The sequence below is a fragment of the Brassica napus genome, unplaced genomic scaffold, assembly GCF_020379485.1.
Source record: "Brassica napus cultivar Da-Ae unplaced genomic scaffold, Da-Ae ScsIHWf_4;HRSCAF=7, whole genome shotgun sequence".
Classification (NCBI taxonomy): domain Eukaryota; kingdom Viridiplantae; phylum Streptophyta; class Magnoliopsida; order Brassicales; family Brassicaceae; genus Brassica; species Brassica napus.
In genome coordinates, this window is record NW_026016573.1 from 13,158 (window position 1) to 34,998 (window position 21,841).

The following is a 21,841-nucleotide window of genomic DNA, read 5'->3' on the forward strand; positions in this document are numbered from 1 at the left end:
CATCGTTAACAGTTAAGAAACGATTATGTTCTTCAATATCCATTTCATTGGGGAAAAGTACATGTCTATCCTTCCATGTCTTGTACTCCGTACACAGAGCAGGAGCGTGTGGAGGGTAGATGTGACAAACGTTACAACAATTCATTCTGGAATTATTTCAGAGAGACTGGAAAACTCAGTGAAAGCCAAATTGATCACTAATTTTTGCTTCAGATTTTTGCATCATTGTTGAAGCTCATAGACAAGATGACTGTTAAGGTTGGTGAAGTTGTTGACTACCAAAGCACCAAATACATTGGTGTAGAAGTCAATGGCTGCGTCAATCTGTGTAGCTTTCACCAAAAGTTGTAGTTGTAACGATCCTTTCGAGCTAAAATCCATGGCTCTACAAATCATTTTCAGCTGCTGTGGAGTAGTCCCGCCGCTACGCGAGAATTTTGGTTAGTTCATTAATTTTTTTTGGGGTTATTGGGTACAATTTTTGTTCAATTTTTGATGAACAAGCAAACATAATAAACTAAAATGAGAAGAAAAAAAAACATAATGAATTACCTAGCTATGAATGCGAGATACACGTGAGATTAGTCTTTGAAGGGAACCAATCAAAGGAGAAATGAAGATATTCTAGGGTTTGAAATGGATATAGCATTAATTACTCAAAATCAAATTGTATGCCGTTTTTATGTAAAAATCCTCCACCCCTTAACTCTCAAAATAAAAAACGGCAGGTTTATTACTTTCTAAACTTTATTGAAAAAATATTCGACATTCAACATCAATTCCATCCCATTTCAGTTACAAGTCCATATAGTAATTTTGTGGATAAAAATTGTAAATTATGAAAATTCTCTATATATTAATCGAGAATCATTTAAAAGTTGTAACATAGAGTTTGTATTAATTATAAAAGAAACTTACTAATGTGTTATTTAATTAGATTGTCAATTTACTTTATGTGACAGCATAAGAATCGACTTAATAATTTGTAAGTGCAAAATCAATTCGTCAGGAAGACAAGCTATGCGAAGCTGCACTTACAAACATTTTACCAGCACCATAATATTTTTTAAAAAAAAGAGAGAGACAAATGGTCTAACCATATACTACGATCAATTGAATCATTTCAAAGTTAATAATAATATACAAAGAATCATACTATTGCAACATATGTCCTCGCGATGTTAGACAACTATACACTTTATGAGAATATAAGGATATTCATTTAAAATCGTTGCCAATGTTGTTGCATAATAGCTGATCTCTAGGACATATATTGATGATGATCATATAACTCACATCATGATCTACTAACCATAGACTATGATCATACGAATCATTCTAAGTTATATAAATTATGACGACCAAGTAAATTATAGTTATAATCAATTGTATATTATACAATGTTTAAAAACCTTACACTTCCGTATCATCGTCTGAATCCTTATTACTGCGAAATGGTTAACAAAATATGTTATAACTTATAAGCATAGCTGATCAGCGTATGAATCATTTACCAAACATATGATTGCCTTGACACATTTTGATGATCGAATATTGTAGGATACTTTTGACGTATCTATATATGTTTTTGGCCTGTTTGATAGTGTGTATTTGGAATGACTCAATCTTTATTCGATGTTTGGTAAATGAGTATATTGTCTATTTACGGACATAATTTTGATGATAACATTGGTCCACTATTTTACATTAAGCCACAAAGGTAAGTTTTTCATTTTACATTAGGTCATTCGCAAATGGCTTATCATTTGTTGGATATTTGTTTTTGTACAATTTTGTAGTTTAACCAAAAAAATCGACACAACTTAAATAATATTATGTCCAAGAAGATTTGTACACTTATGAATTTTTTTTGACACATTATCGCTCATATTTTTGTGATCACTGGAAATTGAGTTCGATAGTCCAATTCTACACTAATTTCTGTTACTATAAGTTTAGAACTATTTTATAATTCTGCTTATCCCTTATATACACAAACTATTATGTGTGCATTTCCAAATACGAATTTACAAGACAATCGTATACAATTATGAATAAACAGAATGACCAAGTCAAAGATTGTTTTTACTCTATCAAGATTGAAATACACAATATTTCCGTTTTTAATATATGAACATTAAATTGTTTGTAATTGTATGTTAACGTAAACTCACCCTACGCGCATGCCTCAACCTAGTAATACTTTTAAATATAATACATAAAAACACAAGGAAATATTTGCAAATACGTATAGATACTGCTGGCATAATTGTAAGGGCTTGTCAAAAGAAAATAAACATCTTGGTTGCAAATTAAGTCTCTGGGAAACTGTAACCATTTATTAGTAAATGATGATCGCATTCATGAAGAAACATTGAAACGCAGCTACCAAAATATGGGTGTGTTCAATACAAAAGAAAACATTACATGCGTGAATTGATTTATTAGATACATCAAGGACTAATTAATAATAACTGGAGTCAAATTGAAATCCCTGGCCGTGAAACAAAAACTAAAACTAAAGTCGTGTCGTTCAATGGTGACTACGGAGGTTAGCACCGCCGTCTCCGGCATGAAACCAACGTCTCCGCCTCCAGAATCAGACGGCTCTACTGGTAAACCCTAATCATCTTCCTCTCTCTCTCTCTCTCCCTATTGCAGAATTTCAATAAGTCACCTCATTGAGTTTCATCTGCAGATTTCCTTGATAACGATTGGCTAAAGGAATCGTTTTCAAGTGGAAGTCTTGATTTTGATGATTGGACTTTGTTAATCTCCGAAGTAGAGACTTCGTTCCCAGTAAGTCCGTTGCGTTACATTCCGTTTAACAGTACCTTATATCTCTGAGTTTCCGACGCTTTCTTGGTATTGTAGGATGATATTGAGAAGCTGTGTTTAGTTTACGATGCTTTCTTGTTAGAGTTTCCCTTGTGCCATGGCTATTGGAGGAAGTATGCTTACCATAAGATACAGTTATGCACTCTAGACGATGCTGTTGACGTTTTCGAACGAGCAATACAAGCAGCTACTTATTCTCTAGATGTATGGCTCGACTATTGCACTTTTGCTGTTGCTGCCTATGAAGATCCTCATGATGTTTGTAGGTATATCTTAATTTTATTGGTAGGCTTTGTGTTTCTTCATTAAGTAACCAATACAAGCTTACTTATCATTGCAATTTTTCTCTATGTAGTAGAGCATTTGGCTGAAAATTGTTCATCTTAGTTGACGATAGACTGCTAGTTTCGTTCAATTTCCTCAATCTATTGATTTCAACAAAAAGGTTTATTTCTGGAACTGATTACATAAACATATCCTGGCAGATTATTTGAGAGGGGACTCTCATTTGTTGGGAAAGATTATTCTTGCTGCGCTCTCTGGGACAAATACATAGAGTTTCTCTTGGGTAAGAAGCAATGGAGTTCACTGGCACATGTATATATCCGGACCCTGAGATATCCATCCAAAAATTTGCATTTCTATTACAAGAAGTATGTACTTTTACAGTTGTTCTATAATGATACTCATGATGTTCTGTTACTCTGAGTTTCTGTGGCTTAAGTTCTACTTTTTTACAGCTTCAGAAAGATTGCAGCTTCTTTGAAAGAAAAGATTAAATGTAGAATAGATGTTAACGGAGACCTTTCTTCAGACCCTATGGAAGAAGATTTGGTCCCTACGCCTCACAGTGATGAGGAGATCTCTGTTGTTATCAGAGACTTTATGGGTCCTTCCTCTAGCTTCGCTGTGGCAAAAGCATTGCATGCGTACTTGTCAATTGGGGAACAGTTCTATCAAGATTCAGAGCAACTGAAGGAAAAAATAAGTTGCTTTGAGACACAAATCCGCAGGCCTTATTTTCATGTGAAGCCGTTGGACACTAATCAGCTTGACAATTGGCATAAGTATCTGAGCTTTGCAGAAACATATGGAGACTTTGATTGGGTACTTCTGGTTAGCTTTTACTCCTTTCTTGTTTATATTTTTAAAACTTTTTTAATTTCTAAATTGCAGGCTATTAAGCTTTATGAGAGATGCTTAATACCATGCGCTAATTACACTGAGTTCTGGTTCCGCTATGTGGACTTTGTTGAAAGCAATGGTGGAAGGGAGCTAGCAAACTTTGCATTGGCTCGAGCATCACAAACTTTTGTCAAGGTATATGTGATTACAATTGCTGTTGTGTATCAGAAGGAAGATGAACCACTAGGACCTTACATACACTTGACGCCCTTGTATGTTTATTGTAGAATGAATCTGCTATCCATCTATTTAATGCACGGTTCAAGGAACACGTTGGAGATGCATCTGCCGCTTCTGTTGCTCTGTCCCGATGTGGCGAGGAGCTTGGTGTTGGTTTTGTTGAAAATGTGGCGAAGAAGGCTAACATGGAGAAGCGTCTGGTATGGACCTACACTACTCGGTTCCTTTTAGTTTTGGTGATTTAGAGAGTAGCTAATTATTTGGTGTTCCATGTAGGGGAATTTTGAAGCGGCTGTTACTACATACAGAGAGGCTCTGAAGAAATCACTCGTTGGAAAAGAAAACGTAGAAACCACCGCACTGTTGTATGTTCAATTTTCTCGTCTCAAGTACATGGTAAGTAATGTTTTGACCCATGAAGATTTTATAGCTTCAATCACCTGTCACTAAAATGTCATAATATAGAGTTCTGGGGACTGTTTGGGTCACTACGTTACCTTACCTTCAATGCATTGCACATTTTCGAAGGTTTCTTAATCTGAGGACTTGCTTTATTCTTAGATAACAAACAGTGCTGATGAGGCAGCTCAGATTCTGATAGAGGGCAATGAGAAAGTTCCTCACTGCAAATTACTTCTAGAGGTATGTAACGTGTGTTTATGACTGAAGGTTCTATCCCATTTGGAATTATAAGTCTCCTCTCTAGCATATATTAACATTTTGAAGGTTCAATCTCTGTTAATCTTTTTGCTAACAGGAGCTTATAAGACTCATGATGATGCATGGAGGGTCTCGACAAATAGATTTGTTAGATCCTATCATAGATAAAGAAATATCTCATCAGGCTGATTCCTCCGGCGGTCTTAGCGCAGAGGACAAGGAGAACATATCAAATTTATACATGGAGGTATTTCTTGTTTGTGGCTTTTTCTGTTTCGTTTTCTTTCAATATCTTGATTGCATTGAATGTGTTTGATACTTAGTAATCTCTCTCTCTCTCTCTCTCTCTCTCTCTCTCCTCTCTCCCTCTCTCCCTCTCCCTCTCTCCCTCTCCTCCCCTCTCCCTCTCCCTCTCCCTCTCTCTCCCTCTCCCTCTCCCCTCTCCCTCTCCTCCCTCTCTCCCTCCCCCTCCCTCTCTCCCTCTCCCCTCCCCCTCTCCCCCTCTCCCTCTCCCTCTCTCTCCCTCCTCTCCCCTCCCTCTCCTCCCTCCCTCCCTCCTCCCTCCCTCTCTTCTCTCTCTCTCTCCCCTCTCCCTCTCTCTTCTCTCTCTCTCTCTCTCCCTCTCTCCTCTCTCTCTCTCTCTCTCTCCTCTCTCTCTCTCTCTCTCTCTCTCTCTCTCTCTCTCTCTCTCTCTCTCTCTCTCTCTCTCTCTCTCTCTCTATTTTAAGCAGTTTATTGACCTCTCTGGAACCATACATGATGTGAGGAAGGCTTTGGGTCGACACATTAAATTATTCCCACATTCTGCCAAAGCGAAGTTGCATGAGTCCCGTCCTTTGGGGAATTCACTCAGAGAGTTGATTCAACGAAGAGAAAAGACTCGTGAGTGCTTGAATCAGGACCTATCAACAAACAAAGGCACTGGCAGCAAAGTTGTTTCGCCACTAGAAGAAAAGAAAGACTTGCCTCTGAACTCTGATGCTGTGCTGTCTGACTATATAAACACCGAGCCTAATATGGAGTCTCACGTTGAAGGAACCAATAGTGTTGCAGATAGGGAGAAACTCTGCGAGTCACAAAGTGATCTGTCTACGGGACTAAAGTCGGATGAAGATGGTGAACGCTCTCGCGAAGTAAGCCTACCAATACAAGCCACGCCAGAACCTGGTTTTGTCGCTAAACAAGCTCACTTCTCTTCCAGCTCAGCAGATACTGTGAAATCTGATGCTATAGAGATCCAACCCAGTGGCTTTAGAAGTCCCCAAAGTCACCAAAACCAAGAATTTATTAGGCAAGCTAGTCGAAACAGGTTCCAGAGAAGAGATTTTAACCAGAATCATAGAGATCCCAAACCTCGCTCACAAGAGAGACCTCCCCAGATGTCATATTCTTCAGTCACAACTGGCCGTGGGGGTTTTAGCCAGCAGATGGCTGTTGCGCCTCGAGACAATCGCCCAATCTCACAGAGTCTGCAAACCCAGTGTCAGTGCTCTGCATACCCCATGGTTCAACCATCCAATGCTTACCCTCAAGCCCAGACCCCTGGACAGCACATGAGTGTAGCCTCTTCTGACAATCCAGCAGCAGTGCAAAGCTCATTCTCACAGATTCCGCAGAACCAATATCAAGCCTCCGCAGCTCAGGTTCAACCATCCTTTGCTTATCCTCAGTCTCAGGTTCCTCAGCATCCAGTGCAAAGTAACGACCAACTAGAAGGTCAGGTGCAGAGCAACGAAGCTTATAACCAGATGTGGCAACAATATTACTATTACAATTACTACTACCAACAACAACAACAGCAACAGCTCGTGTCTGAACAACCACAACCATATCAGAATCCTCACCCGAAACTAGATCCGAATCTCGTCTCAAAACAGTATCAAGCTCAAGCTGGAACTCAGCACCCACAGTCTCAACAAGTGGAGCAATTCAATACACAGCAACAGAGCCATGAACCACAAAATCAACGGCAAATTCTGTTCCAGCAACAACAACAACAAGAGTGGTTTCAACAGCAGCAACAATGGCAACAGCAACAGCAACAGCAACAGTATCATCTCTATATTCAACAACAACAACAGTTGCAAGGAGAAGCAAAAGGCGATGAACAGAGACCCTCCTCTGTGCCACAAGTCTCCGCAAGGGACAGCGACGTTCAAAAGGTTGGCTTCGAACTGTACATCTTTTGTTATCACCTTAAAGAGATTACTAATAATATACTATATGATATTCTTGTAGAGTGGAGAATCTGGAGGACGTGAAGTAGAACACTCTTCTGACACTTCCATCACCTCCATATGAGTTTCATGAAAGTCTTTAATTGTTGCAGTTCATTGTGTTGTGTATTTAAATTTTTAAAGTATACTTTTCATTTAATATTTTGTAGTACATTTCCGTAAATTTTAAAATGTAGAAAGGAATCTTAAACCGAAAGTTATTAAAAGTTGGAGGGCTTGGACACGCGTCAAATTACGTGTGAGAGTATTCCAGCTGGGGTAATACTAGACACGTGTTGAGTTTGTATTGGAATAGAAGCGCCCACCAAAGGAACAATTCGTAGCCGTCGATTGGATCCAACAGGAGCCGTCATAAGTCAGTATTGACCGTTCGTGGAAGTTTTGCGAGAGAGAGAGAAAGAAACCCAGAGAGAGAGAGAGAGACCCCTCCTCAAGTAGTAGAGAAAGAGACCACAAATCAATTAAAAAAAACAAAAAAGAAGAAGAAGAACAGAAAGCTCTCTCTCTCTCTCTCAGAGGTCGGTCTTCGTCTTCTCCAAATTTCGATCCCTTCCTTCCTCTGTGTATGTTTCGTTTGCTTTTTTTTCAGCTTTACATTTTTTTTTTGTGTTGTTTGACTTTCGATTTCTTAATTATGTGGTTGTTTTGCTTATTCACGACGTGAATTGTTGGACCTTCTTTTAAGACAAATCCGCCATTTTCACGCGGGTTTTCTGGAAGATTATTCCTTATTAATTGTGCTGGAGAAAGAGTTTTAATTTGTTGATTTTTCACTTGGGGGGGTTTTTGTTTCGATGAGCTGTCTATGGTAAAGCTATAGTTTGAAATTTTAATTCTGCCGAAATTGTTTTTTTTTTTTTTTTTGGTTTGTAAACTTTTTTGCTATATTCGCTATTCGAGTTTAGCTTAATGATTACTTGATTCGATGTAACTGTGTCTCTCTGATTTAGTGTTGGAATTGTAGTTTTAGCGAAGCTTTGTCAAGTTTGAGTTTTGTTTCTCTGATTGATTAGCTTAAGACCTATTTGTGACCATTAATTAGGGTTTTTCCTGTGTAAGATTCTGGGTTTGCTGTTTCTGATACGTTGACTTTTGGTTTTTTTTTTTTGTCTTCTCGGTTTTGTCTAGATTCCATTTCAATGCTCCGTTTAGATTCTTTTTTTTTGGGGGATTTTGGGTTTGATTATTCAAATGATTGATTGAGATGTTCTCTGTTTGTTTTTTATGCAGCATATGTTGTTGGCTTGATCCTTTCAGTAAAGCCTTCTTGCCCCCTAAACGTTCTCAACCCGAGGTCGCTATAATTCTGACATAGAGAGCCAATGCCATATATAGACATGAAGAGCAAAACAAGCAAGCCTCTTGGTGTCGTCTCTAAGAAACCTAAACCAACTATTAGAAATTCATCCTCTCTCCCCAAAATCTCAGGGCACTTGGAAAGCATCACAACCACAGCTACTCTTACTTGCCAAGACGAAGCTAAACAGCAACTTGGTAAATGTTTTTTCTCTTGTTGAAAGTATTGGTTTATTTGGGTTCCTCTCTCTGATGATCGTGTCTGTTTCTTCAGGTTCGGATACTTTTGCTCGGGATGTTAAAACCAACGAGCCCGCTGAAATGCTTGTTGAAGACACCTCTCAGTCTCAGGCGTTTGCATCTTCCGTTGATGCTGCTTCTGAATCAGTCGCAAAAATGGTATTATTTGATATATGTAGCTGCCTTTCCTTTATCCTTTTATTTCACAGATTCTAGATGACTAAACACTTTGTTATTCTTGTGCAGGAGATGGCTTGCAATCATATGCTCAACTCTGATACAATATTTTCACCTGTTCTGAATGATGAACTCGATGGAGCTGATCGAGGTAGCTGTTTCGATCTATGTTTTGCCTTTTCTAATACAAACAACACAATAACTTTTGTGCCCTCAGTCTTTACGGCAGGAAACTCTGTGCACTGGGAAATTCCCAGGTGGGGAGGCGACGAGAGCAGCAACAAGATTTGCTTTGACAACCAGACGTGCAACGTTTCTGATTTCTTTATATCTGACGTTTTAATTGCGAGCTTGCCGTTTGATGAGAGTGGAAACAATGATGCTTTCACCGAGATAAGCCCCTTGCCTCATTTCATATTCCCAGAGCAGTACATGTTACTGCCTTACTTGGAAGATGGAGCAGCCAACACAGATGATGTCAAGTCAGATGCTGACAACAGGATTACTCTCGATAACCATGACTTCTTTCTGGCGTTCAACCGGACAAGATCACACAACATGCAACCGGAGGATATTGCTGAATCTGAACAAGCTGATGATTTTGATCCTCAGCTATTTATAAAAAATCAGCCGGAACTATCGGACGTTGTATCCAGCTATTGGCCTAGGGATACCCTAAGAAAGAAGGATGTGACCCTTGTCCTTGATTTGGATGGTATGTCTTCTTATTTGATTATGATTTGAGTTTGACTTGACCTTTCATGGTAGTCCTTATAATGAGCTCATTCGTTATAACAGCTGTTCCTTGAACTTTGTGTCCTATATTGACTTATATTTGGAAACTGAATGAGTTTGACTTATTTCTTCGTATAGATTGGTTATATGATTCAAATTCTAAATTTGGTATCACCCTTTACAATTTTGTGTATTGAGTAAGAAATATAGTGCAGCATTATATTGATTTTGTAATGTTGAATTTTTTACCGTTTCTCTTAGCCCACTATAGGTTGATGTTCTACTCAACTTACCAAATATCTTTTCTTTCTCAAATGCAGAAACTTTGGTCCATTCGACTCTGGAATCGTGCAGTGGTGCGGATTTTTCCTTTAGAGTCTTCTTCAATATGCAAGAGAACACGGTCTATGTGAAGCAAAGGCCACACCTGTACAAGTTCTTGGAGAGGGTAGTCGAACTGTTCCATGTCGTTATCTTCACGGCTAGCCACAGCATCTATGCTTCACAACTTCTAGATATATTGGACCCAGATGGAAAGTTCATATCGCAGCGCTTTTATCGAGACTCGTGCATTCTTTCGGAAGGAATTTACACCAAGGATTTAACTGTTCTGGGTCTTGATTTGGCCAAAGTGGCTATAATTGACAACTGTCCGCAGGTACGTCATCTGGAGATCGGCCATGGATATTGACTATTTTCATTCATGTCTGGTGTTTCTTTATGCTTATCATGCACTCTTACTAAGAACACTGTTCATTTTATGAAAAGGCACATTCATCAACTTCATATCACATCACAAATCTAAAGCGTTATAGACACTCAAAGTTTTCCCTGTTGACCTGACCATCTAACTCTTTGTCTTTCTATGTGTTTCAGGTGTACAGGTTGCAAATAAATAACGGGATCCCTATCAAAAGTTGGTATGATGATCCAACTGATGATGGTTTGATTACTATACTTCCCTTCCTAGAGACTTTGGCTGTTGCTGATGATGTTCGGCCTATCATTGGCAGGAGATTTGGTAACAAGGAATAAGAGCTTCCTTCTCTCTTTTTTGTCTATATACATCGAGTGCAGATTCTGATTTCTCTCCTTTGGAATTTTAGTCATAAAATGGCCCTTAATTTTTAGTTCTTCAACCTCCTTTTAGGTCTGTTAATTAGGTAACCAAAGAATAAGCTCGTCTGAGTCTAGTGAGAGTAAGTATTCCTTGCTTGCTCGCTTTTTTTAGAACCTTCTGAATAGAAGAACTAGTTGTGGGCTTAAATCCTATTCTGTTAATGGTTCTTCTCTGCCGAGATAGATCTTGCAGATTGTTACAAATGTACAGTTGGTTTAAGCTGAGATAATGGATGTGTATAAATGAGTTCTTATTGAGTGAAATCATTTTGGAAGTTAACACCAGTTGCGTTCATGTCTTTCTCTTATACTGATAGTTAAACCTTTTTAGTTGCCTTTTACCAGTAATATAAACACGGAGAATGCTATGCTAATAATGCAGAAGTTGAGCTTGTATGGTTTATTTTAAAGGTTTTAAGCAAAGTTATTACACTTTTGCGCCTCTGGCCGTTGCAAAATTCAGATTAGAAATCATACTTCGAGGTGGGAGAATACTGAAAATGCCATGATCGATTCAACTCCATGGTATATATGTATATAGTCTTGTATCCTCGTAAAAGTTTTCATGATTTTGCATGCCTGATGTGCAGATCTATCATCGAACGAAGTAACCAACTCTAACTATATTATACGCTTTAAGGAAATGACTGAGTAAGTTATGTTACATCCGTTTTTTACTTGTCAATTGTTTTTCTCTCTAACAGCTTCCTTTACTTCTGGCCTTTTGTTTCCCTCTATATCTAATCTTTTGGTTTGCCTTAGCTGAAGCCAATGTAATCTTTATACTAAAAGCTGTTTCCCAGTCTGTTAACTCAGTCCAAACGTGTTCCTGTCTTCTGTTTCATGTAGATAATAAGACTTATATAATACACTCACATTCGCAGATGATCAATAATATGTATTATCTCAGTTCCAGTAGTGTTGTTGATCAGTTTCTGAGGGTTGCTTGTTTTGTTCTCCATGTGTGTGCTGTGTGATTGGTTTTAAGTTCATTAGTGTGTTTGATCTGTGATGTCGTCCGAGTGAGTGAATATCCCAGGAAGCAGAGCTCTGCTAAAAACCAATCTCAGGCTCTCTGTTTGCCCATTGAAGTAATATTTTTAACAGTTGGAATTGTATAATCCGTGACAAGAGATTTCATCAGTCTTTAGACATTTTATTCTCGTCGTATAGTAAACATTCCACATCTTTTGCAGAGAAACTTTTTGTCAATCATTCTATAGTAAACACTGTGAAAACCATTGTACAGTTATAATCTATAGTCCAACAACTACATACGCTTCCAAATCTAAAAGACATTTTATAATCTCGTGGTTCTATGTCAACCGGTTCTTCTACGGTATTTGCTCGACTTTAACGGTTAAAATTAGAACTCGGGTTATGATGTAAATCGGACGGTCACAAGAAGAGTGATTCTCAGACGGACCGCGGTCCTATCTAATTTAAAAGACATTTGAAAAAAATCCGTGGTTTAGAACTGATACGACGTCGACAAAAACAAAAAGAACTGATACGACAGCTGAAACACTCTGAGTAGCTCAGAGTCTTTCACCAGAGATAATAATTTGGTCATTATCCATCCACACGCACCATTGCAACAGAAGTGTTAGGAAGAAGAGAAGATGCTGAGAGCTTGTGCGCTTCTCTGTTCCTCGACACCAATCACTTTCCCACCAGTTCAACTATTCAACCCCAACAACACTTCCCTTCATTTCCAGACCTTCGAACTATCTCGTCCCGTGTCCGCTTCGACTCGTGCTCCTTGTCACTTCAGCCTCGTGGGGGCTGGTGGAAGATGTAGCTTCACCGTTCGTAGCACCGGTACTTACGTTTCTTTAAAATTTTGGCTTAAAAAATAAATCTTTAGCAACTTGATTATCGAATAATTTTTATTTTCTTTTGCTTGGTTCCACTAACCAATTTTGATTTATTTTTTAAAGCTTATTGGCAACTGGATTATTGAATTGATTGTAGTGTTGATTTGATTTGTTCTATGTGGTCTTTTATCTCTCAGCTACTGAGGAAGCAGTGGAAACCAGTAGTGACAGTAAGCTGGACTTGGTTGAAGTCGGGTTCTTGTCTGGTGTACATGGCCTCCAAGGGGAGATTTGCATCAAACCAAACACTGATTTTCCTGATTTACGTTTCTCTAAGGTAAAATTGTTTACAACAGAAGAGAAAAAACTAAGTTTGAGTTGTTATTTCATCCTCATTCTCTTTGACATTTACCTTTCCTTTGATGTCATTAGCCTGGTAGAAGATGGCTAAAACAACAGTTGATGGGACAAGATAAGATTGATGAGGTTGAGTTAGTGGAAGGCAGACCTCATCCAGCGCAGAAGAGTTGGATTCTCAAGTTTCGAGGGTTAGATGATGTTGATCAGGTCAGTGTGTAAAATGGATACCATATGAGAGAGCTTCAGAAGATACAGTTTGTGAGATGATTTTGTTTTCTTCAGGTGAGACAACTCGTTGGCGCAACGCTTCTTGCTGAGGAAGATGATCGTCCTGAACTTGACGAAGGAGAGTTTTACAGTCGTGATCTCCTAGGCGTGAAAGTTCTCCTCAAGGTGTGTTATTTGGATTCGCCTCCTCTTATATCATAAAATGTAATAATACTTTAGTCTAAATCAGTCGTGCATTAATACAGGAGACTGGTCAACTTGTTGGAACTGTTGCTAATGTTTTCGACAATGGAGGAAATGATCTCCTACACGTTTTGCTTGATTCATCCATGGAAGCCTGCAACGGGAGTGCAAAGACGAACCAGCTTGTGTGGATACCTTTCGTAGATGCTATTGTTCCCGATGTTGATTTAGAAAGAAGAGAGATGTATATAACTCCTCCCAAAGGACTCCTGGAGGTGAACATGCGAGCTGATGAACTATCCAAGAAAGAAAGACGCCAGCTTGTGAGGCATATTCTTCTGCACTCTTTCATATTGAACCTTTAGTTAAGATCTTTCTTTTTTCTCTTCAAACTTTACGTTTCTGGTGATTTCAGGAGTGGAAAGAAAGAAAAAAGCAGCAGAAGAGGCTCATTGCTGCTAAAAAGAAGTTATGTGAGTTGGAGCAGAAGCATGTGTTCGATGGATTAAGGTTCGGAGAAAAGTCTCAGAGGAGTTTGCTTGCTGATCATATCCTTGACGTTAACTCCACTCTGCTTCAGAAAGCTTTGCAAAGTATCGAGGATTCATCAAAGAAGAGGTAAATAACTCTTGAAGAAACATCACAACCACTACGAGAAGTCTGTTTTTCTCATTTTGGATCTTGATGAAACTAGATGGAACGTAACTGAGGAACTCAATGCGCTGAGAGCTAGAGAATCGGAATGTACTGTAAATGTTTCACGTGAATGCCTTGGTTTTGACGCAAGTGAAGAGAAAGTGGGTGATAACTTTAGTTTCCTTCAACAAGGGCAAAGTCTGTACTCTGAGGGAAAAGTTTCTATCTGTTTGGTTCTCAATGATCATGGGACTGAACAACTGGAAGGTGAGAGTGGTGCAGTCTCATACCTTCAGACGCTACTTGACGATGAGCAGAGGTTCTTAAAGGTAATTATAAGAAATCATGAATTTTGGTCTTGTCATTTTTTTATGCTTTTGCCAGATAACTGATGGGTTTACAAGCAGGAAGACGAACGTGCTTGTGTGCCACTCATTGTAGTTTCCCCTGAACATGCCATTGAAGATCTGCGGAACCTTTTTCAGGAAAATGATTATTTTGGATTTGAATCAGAAAAGGTGAAGAAGCTTTTACCTCCAAGGATAGTTTTGCCTTTCGCTTATCAGATTCTATTCTAACAAAGCTCATGATTTTACTAATATCTAGGTATGGTTTCTCAAAGAAGAAACACTTCCCGTAGTGTGTAGCTCACCAGAGGAACCGAAAAAGCACAAGATTTTGATGAAATCTCCATGGGAGATACTCAAGTCCCCTGTTGGCTCCGGAGGAGTCTTGAGCGTCCTTGCTTCACATGGAATCACAGACTCTCTTTCCAGCCTAGGAATCGATTATCTTCAGGTATCAGATTATTAATCCAGCTCATATCAAGAAAAGTTTGTTCCCCTCTGACTTTCACCTTCAAATTTGGCATCTGTTATAGGTACACAGCATTGAAACAAGATCACATCACATCAACCGGATGCTAGTTGGATTCGTGAGCGCAAAAGGAGCGGAGATTGGGATTCAGGTGACTGAAGAATCTGAAGTCAAGAACTTGGAAATGATATTCACACTGAAGTTTCTGAAAAGATTGAAGGGCAAAATTGAGTTTGAAGCTGTGATGAAGATGAACTCACATGTTCAGATGGTTGAGAAAGAGTGGGTCGAGTCCGTACCAACAGAACCGAACTCGTCTGAGTTTCGTTCCGATATTTACGGAGTCTTGGGTGAGTGTTCATCACCAGCTAAGATCTGTTTGATGAACATCACAGTTTAGAACATGTATATGATATTTGTTCCTTTAGTTTTTTTTTTTTTTGTTCATCCTTACATCTAAAAGTTTTTACAAAGACAGACAGGACAAGCCTGAGTTTTTAAGCAAGATACATAAAGCTTAGTATTAAATTACCTTTGTCTTTAGTCCATTATGTGACGTCCTTAGCCTTTTCCTTTGCATCATAGGCTGTGTTTTTATCATTCTCTTTCTTCTCGTAAGCTTTATAAGTAAGTAGCTTTGCTCGCCCCTTCGTTAGCTTTGTCTTTACCTACTTGAGCATAGTTTTCTTCCCCTCCATGTATTTGAACCGTAAGCTAAATCTTCCCTCGAGTCTCTAGCATTCTCTACCAGATCTCTTCTCTGGAAAAACACAATTTTTTTCAAAACCTACAAGGTAATAATTCTAAGTAGGATTAATAACTTGTCCTACACGTAAACCTCAGAACCACGTACTTAAGTTCCTTACAATCAGAGCTTAACTAAACTAGGATACATAACAGCCGTGAGTGTAACAGTATTACATGTTACTTTAGCTAGGCTTGTTCAAACATATTCGTATGTAACTTTCTATTCATTTGTTTTATCAAAAGAGACTTTGAAAGGGTTAACGCCACAATATAACGGTTATTATGTTATCATGATAAAGACAATGGTTTACGAAACTAAGAGTTCTATAGTTAAAACTCTAACTGCATCAAAGTCTAGGTGGTGTGTTAGTTATCAAGCTAGTCTCATGCACTAGAGGTCCCGGTTCGAGCCAGGGCAGATTTTACTTTTTTGTTTTCATGGTAAAAAGTACTCTAACCGAACCACACGTTGCTTTATTTTAATTTTATGACCCTGGGAACAACAATCTTCCGTAGAAATCCAGATTGATAGTAGAAAATACAAGCTCAATATTTAGACATAACCGTAGATTAATTACCATTTTTGTACAAACACATCTCATATTATGTAATTAGGCGTAATTTAAAAGCAGAAAATAGACTAAAACAGAGCAATATATGAACCTAAAAACACATAGATATCTTACTTATCAGTTATGAAGTACACAAGACACATCTAGCTGGTAGGCCTGAGACGGATCGGATATCCACGTAATTTTAAGGTATCCGGATCCGGATCCTTATCCGGCGGATCCTTATCCGGCGGATCCATAATTTTATTATCCTTATCCGGATCCGGGGTTCTCGGATATCCGGGTGTCGGATATCCTTCTAAAAATTGTAATATCCGGCGGATATCCGGATTCGGATTTGGATCCTTAAAATAAATAAAATAATAATAATAATATATATAAAATATTAAAAATAATTTAAAAATAATAAATATATAATGTTTTTAATTATTTCTATGTATAATATTACAAAATTTACATAAAATTTACATATACTATTATAAAAATGAAAATATATTAAATAAAGTTAGTTTTTATATATAGATATTACTATTTTTGAAATAATTATTAATAAAACTTACGGATCCGGATATCTGGACTAAAAAATCAAGATATCCGGATCCGGATCCGGCTTTGACGGATCCAACATTTTATTATCCGGATCCGGATTCGGCTCCTCCGGATATCCGGATTTTCGGATCGGATCCGGATCGAATCTCGGATCGAATCCGGATCTCGGATAAAAGTCCAGGCCTACTAGCTGGTGGTGATTAGTTATTTATATTATAAGACAAGACAAGCAACTTATGTCTTAAACTTGGGAACAAAAATGCAAACTTTTATAAGACCTATCAGACCACATAATACATTATTAGCTTATGAAAAAAAGAGAAAACGGAAAGCAGTTATTATTTAAGGACCATACTTCTCCACATGATAGAAGGATCGAAACACACATTTGTTTCTGACTTTGTTGTTCTTTATCATGTGTTCAGTGCCTTATTCTCCTCTGCTTCTACTAGTGCTAGCAGGGCCGGGCCTGGATACAAACCCATCAAGCATTTGCTTGAGGGCCGATCAATATAAAACCAATTTTGGGGCCAATTTTTCAAATGTTTAGGTAGTAGAGATGGTGAGAGCAACTGTTATTTGAGTTTAAATGTTCGGCGTCCTGCGTTCGAAACCTAACTAATGCAAATGTCAGGCACGGCCCTGAGTGCTAGCATTATGATTCATGCCCATGGTGTTGTTGAAGCTCTGTTTTGGCTTGTTTGGATACTCTTGATTTACACGGTAACTGTTATTGGTTAGTCAAAGGATTACCAACCAGATCACTGGATCCAACAAGGTTCCCAACAATAGTAGTAACAGTAGGAGAAGAAGAACCACCAGTAGATCCAAGAAAATCGTTGGTTTCTTCTTGATCACGAAAAGGTTGGTGATGATTAACCTGTTGGGTCTCAACAGGAACAACCTGAGGAACAGATGGTTGATCTATCCTTGGACAGTTGGTTTTACGGCCACTTCCACCAGTTGATATGTTCCTTAAAGTCCCACCATGAGTCAAGAGTCGACGACAATTCTTGCAGGTGTAGCGTGGCTGAGACAAGCTATAGTTGTTGTAGTAACAGAACCTAATGTTGTCTGAGTAACCTTTGTGGTGGAGGCTTCTCTTCATCCATTTCTCTCAAGAGCTATACTTGGTTTTGTTGTTGTTATTATGACTTTTGGTTCTTTTATAGGTTCTTCGGGCGTAGAATTTGAAGAAGAGACAATATTGTTTTTAAAAGACTAAGATTATGAGCAAAATATGTCAAATATTGTGTATTAATAAAATCTAGAGAGCTATCTACCCACAATAAATTTTAGGCTAAGTTTAGTGAAAAACTAGGCTTCTTCTTCTTAACTCTTGGATGTATACAAAGATTAAAGAATCAAGAAGATATTACTAATGAGTCAAGTGGTGTAAACATAAACAATATCTAGGAACATTGAGAGTATAATGCCAATTTAAGGCAAATAAAGCTTATATTTAGGTGTTTACAATGAAGGAGAGTATGTGCGAGCATACATGCTCACGCGCACTTCGTATAATATCTTCACAAGATTTATCATCTTTAAAGAGATACAAATGTTATTAGAAGTTTTGTTGATGATGATACATAATATAAAGAAAATAAGTATTTAAACAATAATTTTGAATTCCTATTTCCGAAATTGACAAAACACTTAGAAAATTAACTTTCTAGAGCTTTAATAAGAAGAAAATACAATGTGTGTAAGTGTGTTAAGAGATATGTTTAAGGAGTTTATATTGGCGCATCATAAAAATTTATTGTTAAGAGATATGTTTAAGGAGTTTTTTCATATATAAAATGGATAAATCTTGTGAGGATATACAAGGGTTCAACAAAACTTTTTTGTATCGAATTAGTAACCTGAATGAAACTTACAAAACACGTATAAAAAGTTTAATAGTAATTAGGTTTGATAGTTATTAAAAAAGGGTGATAAAGAAAGAAAGTGATTATATGTGTGCGAAATTATTTTGTAGCAGAAACTTATGTATATAATTGACCATATTTTAATAGAATACAAATAGTGGGGATTAAAAGTCTAAGCATCGAGCAATAATGAATATCAAGAAAGCAAAGGACTCATAACAAAAGAGTTTCTATTTCGAGTAGTCTTCTTCAAGACCAAGTAACTGAACACTTAATCAAGTAACCAATTGTCAAAAGTCTAAGTATCCAGATATAATAAATATCAAAAAAAGCAAGGGACTCATAACAAAAAGGTTTCTATATCGAGTAGTCTATCTTCGAGACCAAGTAACTAAACACTTAACAAGCAACCAATTTTCAAAACCACAAATCCCCTCAATATATCAGATTTCTTGGATTTGACAATATTTCCTCTATAGTCCTGACAAATGATGCATCTCAAAAGCGTTAGATTAAGAGGGAAGAACATAAACTCAAAAGTGCATATTATTTGAAAGGGTTCATGCCAAAATGTAATAGCTGTTCTTTTTATCAAATAAAATTATAAAATTAAGATGGTTTGCTGACTAAGCAATCAAATTAAAAAAGAAGAAGAAGTAGAAACCGGAACAACCATCAGCCTAAGAACGGGCACAAATACTTGTTATCTTCCCTGTTTTTGTTACTAGGTCCCTACTTGATTCGTAAAATTAGGTATTTGTTTTGACAAAATCGTCTATCAAATAATTTGTTCTAACTGCTTGTCGAGTACTTACTGTTAAATTAAAAGTAACTATTTAGTATTTGATGGCTAGTTACTTGGTTTTACACAAACAGTTTTTTTTTCTAGCCTATGGGGATATGCAACAAGTGAATAAAACATAACTACATAAGTGGTATATTTGTAGAAGTATATTAGAGCAACTCCAATGATATTATTTTATCATGGAATTCTTAAATTATATATTTGTATATGTATATATAAGTATATTAAAATTCCTGGAAACCCAACCAACAATATCCAAATTGAATATTATTGGTTGAGTTTTAATAAATTTCAGTATACTCTTGTTTAATATATATACGTATACAAATATATAACTTAAGAACTTCATGGTAAAATACTACCATTGGAATTGCTCTTATAGCTTTTTTTTTTATATACTTCAAGTGGGATGAATATTGCTGGGGTTTTTGCCAAAACTAACTCACAACTTGATTTTAACCCCAAACTTATACCCAAACTTGAATCAAATGCAAAACTAACCTAAAAGCCTAGTGAAATTACAGCTCAGCTCCTTGTGACCAAACAAAAAAACAGAAGCCATTTTTACGAATATAGCCCTAGTAAATCGTCTGAGTCGTCTGAGATGTTGGAAGTCGTCTGGACGACTGAAGTGTAAGTCGTCTGGTACCGGTTTATTTTAAAAATAATTTATAAATCTTGTAAAAAAATATTTTGATGCGTGAAAAATAAAAATCAAGTAATTATAAACAGTTTTAAGTGATATAAATTAAGATATGATAAAATTGATTTGTTTTGAAGATAGATAAGTGGAAGTAGTGAATCATGAAATACTTTGGTTTAGGAGTTTGGCAAACATATGTTGTAGTATTGTATGTATTGTTAGGGTTAGATTTTGGAAAACTAAAATGTTTTTTTCAAAAATTAGTTTTCACCTATATGTGTTTATTTATGTGTATAGTAAACAATTTTCAAGTTTGATTTGATTTTATGAAGTCTTTAATTAGATAATTAAGCTTAGGGGTAATATTTAGGGTGTGGGCGACTTATATTTCAGTCGTCTATTGAATAATTTACTCGGACGACGTATATTTTAGTCGTCTGTTGAATAATTTACTCGGAAGACTTACATTTCAGTCGTCTGGTGAAGAAATTAAAACAGATGACTTACATGTAAGTCGTCCAAATATTCCCGCCTAAAATTTTTTAAAAAAAATATTTTTCCGCTTAAATAATTTAAACCAGACGACTTACTTGTAAGTCGTCTGGAAAGTCTTCTATTTTAGTTTCCCGCTAAAAATATTTAATTTCCCGCTAAAAATATTTAATTTCCCGCTAAAAATATTAAACTCTTCTGGACGACTTACATGTAAGTCATCTGTTTTAATTTCTTCACCAGACGACTGAAATGTAAGTCGTCCAGGAAGTCGTATGAGTAAAAAATATTTAATCTAATTGGATTTTTTGTCTCCCTATATAAAGAAAAATTTACACATTTTCTATCCTCCTCTCAAATGGCTGCAACAAAAATGTAATGTTCATCATTCTAAAACTCTCCAACCTCTCTCTAATCTCTTTGACTTGAAAACACAAAACTTTATATGAATTTTTCAGTTTTGTCTCATGTATTTTTTACTAATCTATCTCTTTTACAGGTTTTTAATCAAATGGTACTCATCTTCCATTAATTTAAAGGTAAATCTATTAATTTTAGATATGTATTTTTGTGTGTTCTATAAATGTAGATTTATCTAATCTTCCACTCATTTTCTCTATTTTTAAGTCATTTGAACGTTTTTGGATATGCAGGTTTTTCAGATCTGGATTTGATATGCAGGTTTTTCAGATATGGAAGACTTCTTGGACGACTTACCTGTTAGTCATCTGGAAGTCGTCTGGACTTCTTGGAAGTCTTCTGACAAAGTCGTCTGGACTTCCAGGAAGTCGTCTGGACTTCCAGGAAGTCGTCTGGACTTCCAGGAAGAAGTCCCAGGAATTCGTCTGGACTTTAGGGAAGTCGTCTGAACTTCATGGAAGTCTTCTGACGAAGTCTCCCTTTCATAATAGATCTGAGCGTTTTGGTAAGTTCTTATGTCTGATTTTTCTTCATTTGGGAACTTCTTATTGTATAAAGTTCTTACTTTTTTCCGAAACTAAAACTCTCCAAACCCACTCTAATCTCTTTGACTTGAAAACACCAAACTTTATATGAATTTTCCAGTTTTGTCTCATGTCTTTCTTACTAATCTATCTTTTTTGCAGGTTTTTAATTAGATGGTACTCATCTTCCACTAATTTAAAGGTAGATCTATTATTTTTAGATATGTATTTTTGTGTGTTCTGTAAAGGTAGATTTATCTAATCTTTCACTCATTTTTTCTGTTTTTAAGCCATTTGAACGTTTTTGGATATGCAGGTTTTTCAGATCTAGATTTAATATGCAGGTTTTCCAGATCTGGAAGACTTCTGGGACGACTTACCTGTTAGTCGTCTGGAAGTCGTCTGGACTTCTTGGAAGTATTCTGACAAAGTCGTCTGGACTTCCTGTAAAGTCGTCTGGAAGTCGTCTGAAATTCCTAAAAGTCTTCTAACAAAGTCGTCTGAACTT

At 37.0% G+C, this 21,841-nt stretch overlaps 4 protein-coding genes across 7 annotated transcripts; 3 read left to right on the forward strand and 1 right to left on the reverse strand.

Annotated features, from left to right (window-relative positions):
• The first annotated feature begins 2,456 nt into the window (after positions 1-2,456).
• LOC106411391 (pre-mRNA-processing factor 39-2) lies at positions 2,457-7,296 on the forward strand. 2 transcript variants are annotated; one of them, XM_013852144.3, is made up of 12 exons: positions 2,457-2,615; positions 2,699-2,799; positions 2,875-3,104; positions 3,324-3,491; positions 3,579-3,945; positions 4,015-4,158; positions 4,251-4,403; positions 4,480-4,599; positions 4,765-4,845; positions 4,961-5,110; positions 5,595-7,025; positions 7,102-7,296. In XM_013852144.3, the coding sequence occupies exons 1-12, from the start codon at positions 2,537-2,539 to the stop codon at positions 7,162-7,164; spliced, it is 3,087 nt and encodes a 1,028-aa protein (XP_013707598.2). In that variant the 5' UTR covers positions 2,457-2,536; the 3' UTR covers positions 7,165-7,296. The 2 variants fall into 2 exon arrangements, with proteins under 2 accessions (XP_013707598.2, XP_022562092.2); XM_022706371.2 differs by lacking the exons at positions 2,457-2,615; positions 2,699-2,799 and having other exon boundaries at positions 2,899-3,100.
• A 157-nt stretch (positions 7,297-7,453) lies between these two features.
• On the forward strand, positions 7,454-11,501 carry LOC106410351 (CTD small phosphatase-like protein 2). 3 transcript variants are annotated; one of them, XM_013850844.3, is made up of 7 exons: positions 7,454-7,663; positions 8,331-8,594; positions 8,671-8,795; positions 8,883-8,964; positions 9,031-9,528; positions 9,869-10,206; positions 10,425-11,501. In XM_013850844.3, exons 2-7 carry the CDS (start codon positions 8,423-8,425, stop codon positions 10,581-10,583), a joined length of 1,374 nt encoding a protein of 457 aa, XP_013706298.1. In that variant the 5' UTR covers positions 7,454-7,663; positions 8,331-8,422; the 3' UTR covers positions 10,584-11,501. The 3 variants fall into 3 exon arrangements, with proteins under 3 accessions (XP_013706298.1, XP_013706297.1, XP_048630682.1); XM_013850843.3 differs by having other exon boundaries at positions 7,489-7,618; XM_048774725.1 differs by lacking the exon at positions 7,454-7,663 and adding an exon at positions 7,872-7,908.
• Positions 11,502-12,151: 650 nt separating this feature from the next.
• On the forward strand, positions 12,152-15,238 carry BNAC07G19140D. The gene is made up of 10 exons (XM_013850842.3): positions 12,152-12,488; positions 12,682-12,821; positions 12,917-13,051; positions 13,127-13,237; positions 13,318-13,578; positions 13,671-13,873; positions 13,950-14,220; positions 14,299-14,409; positions 14,498-14,689; positions 14,772-15,238. Exons 1-10 carry the CDS (start codon positions 12,290-12,292, stop codon positions 15,105-15,107), a joined length of 1,959 nt encoding a protein of 652 aa, XP_013706296.1. The 5' UTR covers positions 12,152-12,289; the 3' UTR covers positions 15,108-15,238.
• A 2,067-nt stretch (positions 15,239-17,305) lies between these two features.
• Positions 17,306-17,683, reverse strand: LOC106407949 (dof zinc finger protein DOF4.4-like). The gene has a single exon (XM_013848788.1). It carries the CDS (start codon positions 17,681-17,683, stop codon positions 17,306-17,308), a length of 378 nt encoding a protein of 125 aa, XP_013704242.1.
• Between the last annotated feature and the right edge of the window lie 4,158 nt (positions 17,684-21,841).

What these genes read in the sequence shown, in the direction of transcription:
- LOC106411391 (XM_013852144.3), top strand. Translation starts at nt 2,537, where the DNA reads ATGGTGACTACGGAGGTTAGCACCGCCGTCTCCGGCATGAAACCAACG. An exon ending in TTGCATTTCTATTACAAGAA is followed by an intron (nt 3,492 to 3,578) that starts GTATGTACTTTT and finishes ACTTTTTTACAG; the next exon opens with CTTCAGAAAGATTGCAGCTT. An exon ending in CATATGGAGACTTTGATTGG is followed by an intron (nt 3,946 to 4,014) that starts GTACTTCTGGTT and finishes TCTAAATTGCAG; the next exon opens with GCTATTAAGCTTTATGAGAG.
- LOC106410351 (XM_013850844.3), top strand. Translation starts at nt 8,423, where the DNA reads ATGCCATATATAGACATGAAGAGCAAAACAAGCAAGCCTCTTGGTGTC. An exon ending in CTGAATCAGTCGCAAAAATG is followed by an intron (nt 8,796 to 8,882) that starts GTATTATTTGAT and finishes ATTCTTGTGCAG; the next exon opens with GAGATGGCTTGCAATCATAT. An exon ending in TAATTGACAACTGTCCGCAG is followed by an intron (nt 10,207 to 10,424) that starts GTACGTCATCTG and finishes TATGTGTTTCAG; the next exon opens with GTGTACAGGTTGCAAATAAA.
- BNAC07G19140D (XM_013850842.3), top strand. Translation starts at nt 12,290, where the DNA reads ATGCTGAGAGCTTGTGCGCTTCTCTGTTCCTCGACACCAATCACTTTC. An exon ending in AGAAAGAAAGACGCCAGCTT is followed by an intron (nt 13,579 to 13,670) that starts GTGAGGCATATT and finishes TGGTGATTTCAG; the next exon opens with GAGTGGAAAGAAAGAAAAAA. An exon ending in TTGGATTTGAATCAGAAAAG is followed by an intron (nt 14,410 to 14,497) that starts GTGAAGAAGCTT and finishes ACTAATATCTAG; the next exon opens with GTATGGTTTCTCAAAGAAGA.
- LOC106407949 (XM_013848788.1), bottom strand. Translation starts at nt 17,683, where the DNA reads ATGAAGAGAAGCCTCCACCACAAAGGTTACTCAGACAACATTAGGTTC.